The following is a 14,636-nucleotide window of genomic DNA, read 5'->3' as shown; positions in this document are numbered from 1 at the left end:
AACCTTTTGTAGGGTTATCAGCTGAGATATATGAACAAAATGGGGCATTTCGCCCGGAAACGACCTGATTGAGTGTTTCAGATGATCAAGTATAAGACCCTTAGCATTATTACTCCAAGTATATATAGCACTGAATGGTTCCGAGCTATACAACATATAATAATATGTTCTTGTTTAGCGTTGATAGTTTAAGGTAGCGCTTTAGTGAGATATGTTGCAGGCACAGGTCCCTGCCCCGTGGAGCTTACAATCTATGTTTTGGTGCCTGAGGCACAGGGGGATAAAGTGACTTGCCCAAGGTCACAAGGAGCCGATACCGGGAATTGAACCAGTGCCAGAGTCTTTACTCACTGAGCCAATCCTTCTCCTATCCTGACATCTTCCTTTTTCTGTATTCCTAGGGTGACCAGATGTCCCGGGATTGTCCCCGTTTTTCGGATTGTGTCCCGACAACTTTTTTTTTTAACGCTTCAAACCGTCTCGGATTTTTCACTAAAGTTCTTTCCGAGTTCTTTCCCCAACTCACGCTCTTTTCCGACAGAAGAGGTCATGACTTTTGGAATCCTGCACTGAAAACCGTTGAATGGTACGGCACACCGAATGCTTTACCAAAAAAGCTGCTGAACTAATGTAGAAATGATTCGCCTCTATCACGGTTCATGAACTTCCAAAATCAGAATGGCTATGCTGGAGTAGAGAAGCATGTGCTGTGAATAGCTGATGTATGTATATATGTACACACACAAACACTTCAGGAAAAAAGGGACCCCTTTCGTTTCATCATATTTGATATATTTCTCTCTCCATCCCCATGAAAATGTGCACAATTGTAGAATTGTAGGTTTGTTGTGTAGATTAACACTATACTATGTCAACAATGGCCAGTTACACTGCGGTAGGTTCCTGTTCATTAAACGAGAAATAGGGGGAGGGGGGGAGGTTTCTCTGTAGCTTGCTATGTGTTAAACTGTTGTAATCTAATCTGAAACACTAGGATTACTATAAAGTTTGGAGTTCAAAGTGTGTGTTCAGAGTGTCCTAGTGCAGTAAAGCACGCCCGCAGGCGAGAATGCTGCTGGCTGATTGTATAATTGATAACACGTTGGTCCAGCAGCTCCCACTTCTGAACAACACATTGTTTTACCAATTTGTTTCTTCAATTCTCCTAGCGACCATCCTTTAATCAGGAAACATTTCACGCCAGCGTTTTGAACCATAATTCTTGCTCTGTCTCAAGCAGTTTATACCGTGCTTATCTTCATCGCTAAACACCATTTTTTAACTATGCACTTGAGGTCATCACGCTGTAACTAATGCCTAAGATGAATGGTAGATTGTATTGAATACTTCGGGAAATCACTTCTTGTACCACTTGGATGTTGACCATTGTGTTGTATCCAGTGCGAAATCCCACCTGTTCTCTAGCCTGGGCAAAGTTCAGGTCTGTTGCACTTAATTAGTGAGTATCTGCACACATTTTTTGTAAGTGACTGGAAGTAGACTGATTGGTCTGTAGTTCTTGAGGTCTTCATCTTGTGAATGATTAGGTTTACAAGGACGCCATCTACTTTCTGTGCGTGCGCTCGTCTCTCCAAAAATATGCAAAAAAAAAGTCTTTATTGGCCCAACGTTTCAGCTACCTCTGTATGTGTATACCGGTATTACCTGTCTGGACATAGTGACCTGACCGGCATGGAGGAGGGGGGGGGGGGGCGTGGGATTTCCCTGAGCAGGGAGAGAGCAAGGCTGTTGCTAGCAGGATGAGCAGCTTCCTCCATCCTGATTGGCTGCATTACCCAGCAGTAGTCAATCAGCAGGAGGTGTCAGGAGCCTGGAGGTGGGGCCAAGGAGAGGAGGAAACAGCATGGAGCTGAGAGGGGTAAGAGGGTGTGTGCGTGCGCGTTTCGAGCACGTCGCTCCTTCACCATCATGTCCAGTATTTTTGGAGAAGTCACCTGGCAACCCTATCTACACTGTAGCCTCTGTAACTGGAATACATGGTAGCTTATATTTGCTGTGTATAATTTGGAGTTAATAAACGTGTTACATGGCTGAGTGCTGCAGTCTGCTGTGACTGATATCATCTTTGCAAGGGGCCACCTGATGGCTCTTGCATGTTCTTTTGCTTTTAGCGTTTCCTTCAGAGACCAGCAATAAAGCCCATTTGGAACACACAAGAAGGGGTGAAGGATAACTAATCACAGGCTGTTCTGTATTGAGATGATTTCTCAGGGACATCACTCCCAGCTGCATGGAAAAAGCATCCTCAGACAGCGCCGCATGGCAGCCTCTACATCAAGGGAACCTCCCCTCCCACCTCCCACACGGTTACATGGGGGGGTTCCCATCCTGCTAACGTCACGCTCCTTTGTTCTTCCCCAAGCTGCTGCGCTATTGTCATTGCACCTCTCCAACTGTGTCGTTTCAACATAAGCAGAATGAAATGTGGGGTTTTCTGTGCACACTTCCAGAGGCGGCCTTGTGAGAATAATGCGGTTCTATTTTTATTAGCAGTGTGTTGTGTGTTTTTTTTTTAAATCCTTTGTTCCTTTTAGTTTCCTATCTTCTCTTCCGACCTTACGACAAAAGACAGAAAGCCTCAGTGCTGCATCCAACATGACAAACTATATCGTTAAATAATTTCTTTTCATCGGTGAAGGTCATTGAGTTCAATTCTTCGGCCAACGCATTTTAAGCTGGCAAAGCACCCCAAGGTATCCCCCTCTTTTGCAAGTCCTGACACTGCTGTACCCTCAAAGGGCTCCCATAAAGCTTAAAATGCGTTGGCCAAAGAATTTAACGCCATAACCCTCACTTATGAAGAAAAACAGAGAAGTATTTAACTTGTAAGTATATCATTTGTCACATTGGATGTAGCACATAGGCTTTCTATCTTTTGTTGTATTGCTTGAGGTCACAATCTAAGTAGCACTACTTATTGACACAAATATACATGTTGTGGAGGGTTTGGGTTCTGAGCTTGTGTGTCTGTCTCTTAAGACAGGGGTTCGCAAACTCCAGTTCTCATGACACACCACTAGGTTGTAAGCCTATCCCTGCTTCAGCACAGGTGGCTCAATCAGTGGCTCAGCCAAAGAGCCTTCTTCAAAACAGGTGGCTCAATCAGTGGCTCTGTCAAAGAGCCACTGATCGAGCCACTTTGCTGAAGCAGGGATAGCATGAAAACCTAACCTGATTGGGGGGTGGGGGGGCCTTGAGGACTTGAGAACCCCTGTCTCAAGACCTTCACTGCCAGGGGGCGGCTGTTGCATTGCCCAGCATTATACCACCATGTGGGGCAAGGTCTTGCCCCACCTGTAAAAATGGTGGAATGGACATATGGTATCTTAAGGAAGTTCACAACAAAATAAGGAATTGCTATTGTGAAGAACAGAGTTCTGAGATTATCATATTCTCTGCAGGGAATAGAGATTTGAACTGCACACGTTCTCTTTAGAACTCTGCTGTAGCAGAACGCTTCAGTTCAAATAACTCTTAGTTCTCTTTAGAACTCTGCTGTTCAAACACGCATGCGCTACTTTTGCGCTAACAGTACAATGTATTCAACATCCAGGCAGATCCTCAACGCTTTACAAAGCAGCACTGAAGCAGTTACTCTTGCTGGAGACCTGGCAATGTTCATGCACATTCTGAACAGGGGATGGGGGGGAGGCATAATTACCCATACTAGCTATGATGCTATGTACTGGAAGCCGGGATGGACCATCATATAACCCTCTGCCTTTCCGATTCTGCTTTTCTTCTTGCTTGAAGATGAAAGCAGAATTCTCCTCTTTGGTGATGTTAATGTAGAAGCAGGTATCTGACGCAGCCATGATATGCCGGGGTCCAGGATTCAGCAGGATGCTTTTATTATCTTCTCTTCTCGCTCCTATCAAACACACGCCGTATCTAAGGTACAACAACAGAGAATCCGATGACAGGGACGCCCCCCAAATAAATCAATGCTGAGCATTAAAACAAAATGCTAGAAATGGCCCACCCCTAAAATATTACAGATATTACTCTACATTTCCTTGTATATTCTCATCCCATACACCGGTTATCTATTTTCCAGAAATATTGATAAGTAATATGTGTGGGTTTTACCAAGTATGGTGCTGCATTTAGTCAGGGTTGAATATGACCAGGGAAATGCTTAGCCATGTCTCAACTTTATCCACACTTAGGGGTTGGATTCCTTGTTAATGCAAATGACATCATAGACTATACATTTAGCTAGAGCATGTTTGCCAAAGACCTAGGCCCATATTTACAAAGCGGTGCTATGCCACATTCCAATATCAGAAGACATTTCAGATCCCATTGAAGTGAATGGGTTTTAAGGTGTCTTCTTGTGCTGAAAGGTGTCTTAAAGCATAGCACCAATTAGTAAGCAAGGGCCCAAATGTCTATTTCAGTCCACAGCCATGGTAAATCCACACATTCAAGGATTAACACAAGGAATGGCATTCATGATGTAATAGTGATGCAGAAGGGGACTGGTCCATTTAGGATCATTTCAAACCTTTCACCCCATGACACATAGGGCCATATTTACTCAGCGCTCTTCTGCCACAAGGTACCTTCTGACTCTGAAAGAGCCATACTGCATATTCAAGCCAATTGGCAGAAGACCGCGTAGCAAATTTGAGCCATAATGTTGTTATCTTAAAATGGTAATTCTTTCCGCGTATGTAAATGTTATAGGGCCAAATGTTCTATGCGATTAGTACACGAGGTAAAAGATGACCTTACTTTTTGTGTGCATGGAAGGCAGCGTAAGTAAAACTCTTCCCTTCGTGCTCCATGAAGAATTTGCTATCGCCCATTCGGATATGATATACTTCATTTCCAGAACAGCGTCCATACATCCGTTGCCAATGCTCGGGCGACTGCTGTCCTTCCCTGCAATCACACGATGTGGAGATTGAGGTGCCTATGAAGCGTATTGCACCCCTCCTCTGAACATCTTGGTGTATACAGCAAAACATATGCAGAGAGACCTTTAACCCAGCAGTATCTCCTGTGCAGCTCCTTGCCCACCTGCTTTCACTTCCTTGCCATTTAAAAATCACTGCATCTGCACTCAAGGCCTACGGTTAACAGCTTCCCTGATGGCCTAGTGGTGAATGCAGGAGTTTTACATATGAGCAACACAAGTTCAATACTCTTGGAAGTCTCTGTGTCTCTCGGCTCTGGAGATTTCATACTGAAACACTGCAATAAAGCATCTGTCAGAGCAATCACAAATGTCCCCCAGGGTTTAGGCTTGCTAGTTGCACCAAGATTAAAACTCATTCACATAAACAAGGATGTTCCCTAATGGTGTTTGCTTTTGGTGGAAGAAATTTGCATGCACCAGAAGCGCAGCGGCTGTTGGTAAACTCCGAAAAACATTGTGACAATGACTAAAAATTAGGAATTGTTACCATGAAATTTTGCCATCCCATTAAACAGCTCAGTGGGTGTGATTAATGATTTATGGCGGGTTGACTAATAGAATCGTGCCTTATGTCAGGAATTCCGATTTCTAGGTCAGTTGCAATGGGCCAGCTAGAATGGAAATGGGTTTTACTCGGGGCAGACAACGCAAAAGCTCTTCTAGTCCTAAAAGTAATGTATACAATATTTACACAACACTGAATAAAATATTCGTGTTTCTGAGCTAATAGCAATTACTAAGTTATATTCAGCAAATGTTCAATATAGGTGAAATAAAAACAGAACGTCCTGAAGGGTTCAGTGGTTCAGTACATCATTCTATAAGTGGAATCCAAGTAGAAGAACAATGTTCAAATATAGTGCTCAAGTGACATACTCTGTAATTAACAATGATTTCTTGATTGAAGGGAATAGGCTGGGTATAAGGTATATAATTGAGTGAGGTATATATGGGTGCGTGTGTAGTCTGTGACCTGAATAAATGTCCTGGTGAGTGTGGGTGATGGAGATATATGAGCCCCACCCCCTCACTGCCAATGTGGACTGGTACTGACACTTGTATAAACACACCAATAAAATACCTCTATGTACTGTTTAAAGGTACAACTCACGTGACCTTGCCCATTGTGCCTTCTGGAAAGCGTGCTCCTGCTGGTAGAAATGATTCGGGTAGCCACAGATGTAGAGGTGCAGCGCACAGCGATAAACTGGATCCACGGGACAGCAGCAGTATAATGAAAATAAAAGTTCTTTATTGAGAAGTCATGGTGCAGACAGGTATGGGTGCAGGAAAAAACCTCTGTCTCTAACGCGTTTCACGCCTTGCTGGCGCTTCGTCGGCGCTTCGTCCGACGAAGCGCCAGCAAGGCGTGAAACATGTTAGAGACAGAGGTTTTTTCCTGCACCCATACCTGTCTGCACCATGACTTCTCAATAAAGAACTTTTATTTTCATTATACTGCTGCTGTCCCGTGGATCCAGTTTATCGCTGTGCGCTGCACCTCTACATCTGTGGCTACCCGAATCATTTCTATAAGTGGAATCCTATGCTGACATCAGTGTGTTGTATTAGAAGTCCAGGAGAAAAGGTCCTTTCATGGCATGAAACATTAGAGATAAAATGAAGCAGCAGAGAACCAAGTTACCTGTTAACTCAAGGGTCTCAGAAAGGTGAGTGCAGATCCACATATCCTTGACTCAAATATTTCTAGGTGTTTATAAGTGTATATTATTTTTACTTTTTTTTTTAAATAGCTGTTGATTGGATCCCCTATGCCAGCCGTTAGTGACCTTTAACAGCTCCAAAACATCAAATTACTGCTCTGGCTCTCAGCATGGCAAACCTCTTACGTTCTTTCACAAGCAGCAGGCTCGGAACGTTGTATAGAAATACTCAACAGTACAGAACAATTCTTTCTCCCAAAACATGAAATGCTGTGTATTCTATTGGCCCGTGTTCCCCTTTAACTGATTGGAGTAATCCCTAGTGATCCACAACAGAAAATGACAGGACCATTATGCTATAAAATGGGATGGATGTTTTATGGCTGATTATCTTCTTATGAGAAGTCAACATGTTTGGGGATTTTTTCCCCCCCATGAATCTGTAACTAATTTATGGGGAGCCTCATTTTCCCATACACAGTCAGCACATTATTTCAATATTTGGGATATGATATAAACGTCCAAATATATAAAAAGAGATTTAACAAAGTCCAGGAGGAGATGCATATTCCAAAGAAAGAGGAAGTGCTCGAACAAGAGGTCATTCTCTGAAGCAGTAAGGTGGCAGGGTAAGGGGAAATGTGAGGAAGTAGTTCTTCACCGAAAAGGTGTTAGACTTGGAGATTAGCCTCCCAGCAGAGGCGGTAGGGGCTAGTGCAGTAAGGAAATTGAAACCAAAGGATCAAATGAGGTCTGAGGTTTTAAAGCAGATCGGAAAATAGTCCGACAGGGGGGACCGACTATATTACATGGAATAGGCACCTGCTAATTGAATGCTTTACGAGGACACCCTATATACTGGAGCCAAGTATCGATTTGGGTAGATGCAGGGGAGAAATCTTGACTTCTGTTTAGGTGACTGTATATGAGCCAATGTAACCCTGCTCATGCAAAGGTGTTGTCTGGCATGGAATACAAATGTTATGTTGGTTCTAGTAAAAGCCTTACTTACTGTCCCCTGGAGGTATGAACTAGAAGGGTGATGAGGGTGGAGGTTGCTGGGCACACACAGTTCAATGCCAGCATGGCATACTTGAACTCTTCTTCACAAACCACGTGATCTGCAATTCAAACATCATTGTAAACAGAGACAATCCAAACATATTGGACCTGCTCAGCCTGTAGACCAAGGGTGGCCAACTCCAGTTCTCAAGGGCCGCCAACAGGCCAAGTACTAGGGATATCCCTGCTTCAGCACAAGCGACTTTCAGTGAAAGTCTCTGACTGAGCCACTGATGGAGCCACCTGTGCTGAAGCAGGGATATCATGAAATCTTGACCTGTTGGTGGCCCTTGAGGACTGTAGTCTGCCACCCTTTCTATGACCAGATCCTTAACCTCACACGTGTGGACAAATGGGTTCTAGACGAGGTGTGTTGCTAATCTGACCAGATAGAGGTGGTACAGTACGAGCCAACAGTGCTTTATGGAATATGGGATGTAGAACTGATTTCCTTTGTTTATTTATTGTAAAGAACTCAGAAGATTATGTTGGAAGCTTCTAAGCAAATATAATAAGAGACAACCAAATGATTACAGAACAGACGTGGAATACTGGGATACAAATAAAACAATGTAGTAATTGCTCGATCAGTGGTAAAGAAATGAATGGTGACATTTATTCCTTGTTAATTATAGTGAAACTTGTAGTTGAGATTTGAGGACTGTGCACACATAATAAATTCTTCATGCCCAAGCCATCCCATGGGCATTAACATTGATATTTTTAACTTATTTTTTTTAAACATGGTATTGATAGACTGCGCTCAAGTTCTATACCAATAAAAAGCATTGAAGTGAGCAACAAGGTACCCAAATATTTGATACCTCCTTTGGCAGGGGAGAGGGAAATTGAAATGTGTGGGTCCTTCTTATAGTCCAAGTTAGGATCTACAGCTGAGAAGCACCAATTCTACAGCTGCACAGTAACAAGTGTGCTGGGTTTTACTGCATCACCATGGTCTTTAGGATGTCTACATGATACAACGTTAAGGGGCAAGGTAGATTTAGTCCTGTGTTTTACTTCTTTGTTAGATTGGTTTTGTAATTAGAGCTCTGCCTTTCCTTCTGAGCAAGGATGGGTAATACCAGCAGTTGGTCAATGAATCCCTTCTTGCATCATATGGCCACTCTATGACAGTCACACCTAAATGGAATAGCCATTCTGAATGATTTATAAGACACAGTCAATGTCAGGTCAAGAAACGAACCAAAAATAAAACTCACCGGCAAATTTCACATGGAATTTATTTTCAGGCTTCAGAATCTGGACATAAAGTGGGCAGTTTGGAGCAAAATCTTTTACTGCCCAGGCCCTCAAGATGGTTTGATGGTCCTAATGGAAACAAATAACTAGATGTAAAATATGGAGGTCCATAGTAAAAGTCCTTTAGGTAGGGAAACATAAGGAGAGTCCGCCATTCATTTACATTGACGAGTCAGCACAAAGGTATATGTCAATGGAATACAAGTGACTCGGAATTCATGTTGTCTGCTAGAATCCATTTTGTTTCCCCAGACTCTATTCAGACTGAACTGAGAAAAATTGTGTAATAAGAAAAACATTTAAAGGGAAATAAATAATTGACTTTTAGTCTTGGTCTAACTAGCAAAGCTAGAATAAGTGAATTGTGTATAGTACATGTTGGGTACAAGATGAAGTCTGTCCAAGGCCTAGATAAGAGTATAGGCGTTGTGCCCAGACTTTTCCCAGGATTGTGCAATTGTATTATTGTTTCATGCTAACAAGCTAGGCATGGGTTAAATTAGTAGCTAGGATTTACTATATGAATCTCTTTTTAGAGTAGATAAGTCACACCGTAAAGAATGAACGAACCTACAATTCTATTGAGCAATCAAGAATGCTCCGTTCTCCACCCATCGTATGATATAGTGTAGCCTGTACCTCTAAATGAAGCTTATTGTTATTTTGCTTTAAGATAAATAAATGAACTGTCAAGACATCTGTATCCAGATATTTCATTTGATATTGGATAAGAGTACAGCTCCAAAGTGCCGGGGGAACAGCTTCAGGCGAGGAGAATCCTGCCTGATCCACCTGACGAGAGGTCCATGTGGGACCTGAAACATTGTCTTTCCCCTGTTCCTGGCTGTTACATTAAATGGGGAACTTCATTATGAACGTGTGAGCAGAGCTCTGCTTTGTATCTCTGTCCCAGAGGAGACCTGAAATTGTTTGTCTATATTGGAGAAGTGGAAACGCATGATTACAAACATAAGGCACTTCCTTCTTCACAAGGATATCACCTTTGATCATCACTCTTTCGTAACATTATTTCAGTATAAAGAAGTAGCATTCATTCAGTGCATTCATCTAGGGATCGGGATTCTCTCTCTCACGGAAAGTTGGAAGCCTTAACAAAAGGAATGTGGGGGAAAAAACACTGCTATATTCAGCGCATGAAAAAATCTCCAGGTGCAATAAAGCCAAAGAACAACAAAGTAAATGCCCAATATCTCCTGTTTGTAGGCGGCTATTTGCCTGAATTGACAGTATACTGCATGCACTTATTTCTGCATGTTAGGCCTTAGTTATATTACAACAGGATCTGTGCTGCGAGAGATTGCACAGGTAACAATGTTTCCAAGTCACATTCCAAAGGCACGTGGCTGTATAACAGGGGAGCTCTTCTCCAGTTCTCAAGCCCCCCCCCCCCCCCAACAGGTCAGGTTTTCAGGATATCCCAGCTTCAGCACAGGTGGCTCAATCAGAGGCTCAGTCGAAGACTGGGCCTCGGATTGAGCCACCTGTGCTGAAGCAGGGACTGATTGAGCCACCTGTGCTGAAGCAGGGACTGATTGAGCCACCTGTGCTGAAGCAGGGACTGATTGAGCCGCCTCTGAAACTGGGCTATCCTGAAGACCTGACCTGTTGGGGGGCGGGGGAGAGGGAGTGTAGGGTGGTCTTGAGGCCTGGATTTGAGCACCCCTGCTGTATGAGAGTGTTGACGGCATATACACATACTGCAATTTGTTGTGCTGTATGACTACTGTGTTTGCCTTACTGCTGCCGTGCGGTCGACCTCATTTCGGCTGCTGAGAATAAAGCAAGCTTCCGCGTCATCCATCCTGGAAAAGACAAAGCACACTTAGCACAGTGCTAATACCGAGTGATTACCTCTGCACCCCCCCCACCCCCGCCTAATCTCTGCAGTGTCCGAGAGTCCCAGCCTTGGCTGCATCTCCTCTCTTTCATTTGGATTGTGCTTAAACCGCAGAGACCCACAAGGAAACGGTTACCCTTTCGCTGACAGAGGGGTCTGCAGTGCATTGGTCCATGACAGTGAAGGGTTAACCTCAGCTGCTGTTAATATTAGCCTTGGGGGGGGGGCGGGGGGGTGTCACTGGTCACTACAGCAACAGTTCAGATAGATGTGGCAATCCCTGTTATCATAGTATGCTCTTCAGCTAGTACTCACACAGCCCTATCTCAAACACTTATCATATCAACAGCATCTGGATGAAGCTAGGGCAGCAGCAATCCGTATCAAGTCATTACGGAGATATTGTGCAGCCCCGGGCATATGGTTCCGCGAGACACTGGATTCCATATTCCCTGCAAAGCAGACGTTACCAGGGCACATTATCCTTCAGAGACGCAGAATAATCAATGCCAATTAAAATAATTAAATGGATAGTCAGACGCACTTTGAAACCAATTCATTAGACATGCAAGACAAGGGAACTGGTTTGGCTACAGCCCTGGCTAAAAACAAATATCCAGGCACAGCTTTCAATTCCAAGACTCTGAAAAGCCAGTATGATTTGACCCAAAATGTACGAAACAGCTGTCTGTGAGCAGGTTTAGTGGCTCTGCACTTCTGTAACCCAGGCTGTGTTGAAAAGCTGTGTAATGCGGGAGGCATAAGCTTATAGGGGTCCCATGTTAAAATGGAGAAGAAGCAAGAAGTTGACACTGTGTGCTCATTTGCATGTCATTACCCATAATCCCTGGCTACAGTGGAAGCATTGTACAGCATGCTAAAAGATAATGGTGCAAGGCAGGGTTGCAGAGCTGTCTTGAGACATATGAATGTGCTCACACAAGGACTTTTTATGATTTTTAAATAAACGTATTGTGTTTTTCCTTAAAGCGCGAGAGCCCTGCAATTATTTTTCAATAGGATCATAATTCCAGTTAACTGTTTTTACCACGTTTAGGTCTAAAGTGTTGCTGGATGCCCAGGCACTAAAAGAATGAGCTAAAAGTGTGTGGATAAGCCAGGTTTGTTCTTAAAGGAAATGTGCTATGGTCAATACATAGTATCCTTACAGTACGTGTATTATCACGTCTGAACTGTAACAACATCTGTAGCTCATTAAAAAATAATGGTTCCCTTCATGTGTACAGGAGACCTGTGATATATCATAACCTCTGTATACTATGAGGTCACAGACAGGGCACTCCGCCCCTCCACCCCAGAGCCCTCCCACCCTATCCCAGGGCCCCGCCGGGGCGTGAACCAAAGTGGAGGATTCTCCACTCGGTTCCAATTGCGTTGACCGCTCTAATAGAGCTCTGCCCCTAGAAAACCAGCATTTAGTGCATGCCGAATCCTGTACACCAGGGCTCTTCCTCTGGCGCCCGGCAAGGGGCCTTGATGCGTCCCTTGGACTTTCAGCTGCTTAAGCAACCAGTATACAATTAGTCGGAGCACAGTGCAATTTTCCAGAATGAAACTCGTGGTAATGAAAATATATATATATATGTTACCGATGTTATAATACTTGCAAAATGTGGAAACATTATAATTGTTCAAGTCTTTAAATGTACTGTAAATTACATTACAATAACCTTATGCTTATTCAAGTAGTCCCTCTGCTCCTACACGTGTCTGATCTGGCTCCAATGGAGAAGTAGTTGAAGAGCCATTTGGTACGTCATAGGGCCCATTACAGTGCCGGCCCTTATTATGTGCAGGTTACGTATTCCGGCACTCTAAGGGTTACATTGTAATGGTCATCATCAGGGTACTATCGCATGAAACTCCCTTTGCCTTGAATGGGAGTTTCTGCGCAACAACAGCCTGATCGGCACTATCTTAGTTGAATGCATAAGCCCCTAAAATTTCAGCTACAAACGAACTTTCATGTCGGTTCAATTAGTGGCACTGTAACTTCCCTGTACGCCCACATTTCTCCAAAATCAATTTTTTTACGAAAGATCTAAATTCCTCGACTTTCATTGGAGAAAATACTGTAGCCTTCCCTCGCTATTAAAATATTTTCTGAAATGTCCTCGATACTCGCATTACTACTTGGGATGTTCCCTTCACAAAGCAACGCTCGTCACCAGCTGCCAAATTTGCAAGGGTTGCTATTCTTGGAACTGGTATCTATAGTTCTTTACGGGAGTACATACAGTACATGCGCTCCCCTATATATCAGAGCCTATGTAGCTCTCTTTGGACTACGTACATTATGGGCCATAGTCTTCACTAAGAAGACCCCTTCTGGCACATTCAAATTAATGGTCTATAAAAGGATCTTGCTGCAGGAAGTCTCCTTAGTAAACCCGAGCCGGAGGTACAGTGCAGATGGAGCAGAGGACGCTCTGAATGTTCCTTTCAACTGATTAAGCATCATTTTGGTAAGGACTCAGAGAGAGCTCTTCAATCACAATAATTGTCTTATTAATTTATTGGCGTTTGTCCTCAATTGCCCCTTTATATTGCAACCTGTTTAATGCTGGAGAGGCTCCAAAGTGGTCATCTCAAATTATGATGTTTTGGGCTACCTAATGAGACAGAGAGAGACAGAGAGAGACAGAGAGAGACAGAGAGAGACAGAGAGAGACAGAGAGAGACAGAGAGAGACAGAGAGAGACAGAGAGAGACAGAACCACGTGTGTGTGTGTGTGTGTGTGTGTATATACATACACATATATATATATATATATATATATATATATATATATATATATACACATACACACACACACACACACACACACACACACACATTTATATATATATATAAAGCAGAAAATAGCCGTGTTAGTCCAGTTGCGATAGTGCAGAATAAATGAGTTCTTCAGTATTAGGTGATACCTTTTTTATTGGACTAACAATTTATGTCATAGGACAAGCTTTCGAGAGTTATCCTCTCTTCTTCAGGTCAAGCAATACTGATATACAAAAGGATTCAATGGCTAAAGCAGTGTATAGAGAGAAAAAAACAAAAAACAACAGATATTTACTGTAGATAAGGTAGGGTGTTAAATGTGTTTGAAGCCAGGGGACAGTGTCAAAGAAAGGTGGGGAGGGGGAGGGATACTGGGGGGGGGGGGGGGGAGAGAGAAAGTGTGGATAAGAATAGAGGCAAGCAGGATAATTACAAGCAATTTTGATAGGGTGTGAGAAAACCCATGTCCGCATTAAGTCCTTCTCTCTCCACACACACACGCACACACTCTCCCCACACACAAGCACACATTTCTCTCTCTCTGCACACACAGAGATCGTAAAATAGAGAGAAAGCAAAGGGGAGAAAGTGAGAAACTATTTAAAACCATACACCCATTCAGTGCATCTGCACATGGGTTATCTAGGTCATGGGCACTCAACTCCGCTCCTCAACACCCCCCAACAGGTCATGTTTTCAGGATATCCCAGCTTCAGCACAGGTGGTGCAGTCTTTGACTGAGTCACTGATTGAGCCACTTGTGCTGAAGCTGAGATATCCTGAAAATATGACTTGTTTTTAAACAATTAGTGGGGTTCCTGCGTCACCCTTTTTAATCCTCAGAGTAAAGTAAGTGTGGGTGTGTGTCGGTCGCTTCCGGGAGCGGTTGTTGGGACTGCATAAGGGGATCGGATTACTCCCTACACCACACTATACCGGGGGGGGGGGCAGCCGCAACCCCCACATTACACACACACACACATTGTGTGTAAATACATACATACACATTAAATAAGTACAGGTGTAAAAGTGACTGTTGAGTCC

The 14,636-nt window shown here is 43.4% G+C and overlaps 1 protein-coding gene across 7 annotated transcripts in view; it reads right to left on the bottom strand.

Annotated features, from left to right (window-relative positions):
- The window catches only part of KCNT1 (potassium sodium-activated channel subfamily T member 1), a 215,107-nt gene that overhangs the window by 42,746 nt on the left and 157,725 nt on the right, over positions 1–14,636 (bottom strand). For all 7 annotated transcript variants that reach the window (XM_075578829.1, XM_075578834.1, XM_075578830.1 and 4 more), the window contains 5 exons: positions 10,694–10,757; positions 8,895–9,003; positions 7,622–7,730; positions 4,759–4,908; positions 3,683–3,912 (listed from right to left, as the gene is read on the bottom strand). In XM_075578829.1, the coding sequence (XP_075434944.1) occupies positions 3,683–3,912; positions 4,759–4,908; positions 7,622–7,730; positions 8,895–9,003; positions 10,694–10,757 (662 nt within the window). The remainder of the gene's footprint in view (positions 1–3,682; positions 3,913–4,758; positions 4,909–7,621; positions 7,731–8,894; positions 9,004–10,693; positions 10,758–14,636) is intronic.

The sequence above is a fragment of the Ascaphus truei genome, chromosome 21 (genome assembly GCF_040206685.1).
Source record: "Ascaphus truei isolate aAscTru1 chromosome 21, aAscTru1.hap1, whole genome shotgun sequence".
Lineage (NCBI taxonomy): Eukaryota > Metazoa > Chordata > Amphibia > Anura > Ascaphidae > Ascaphus > Ascaphus truei.
The sequence above is the reverse complement of the archived record's forward strand: the minus strand, read 5'-3'. Positions and strand labels throughout refer to the sequence as shown.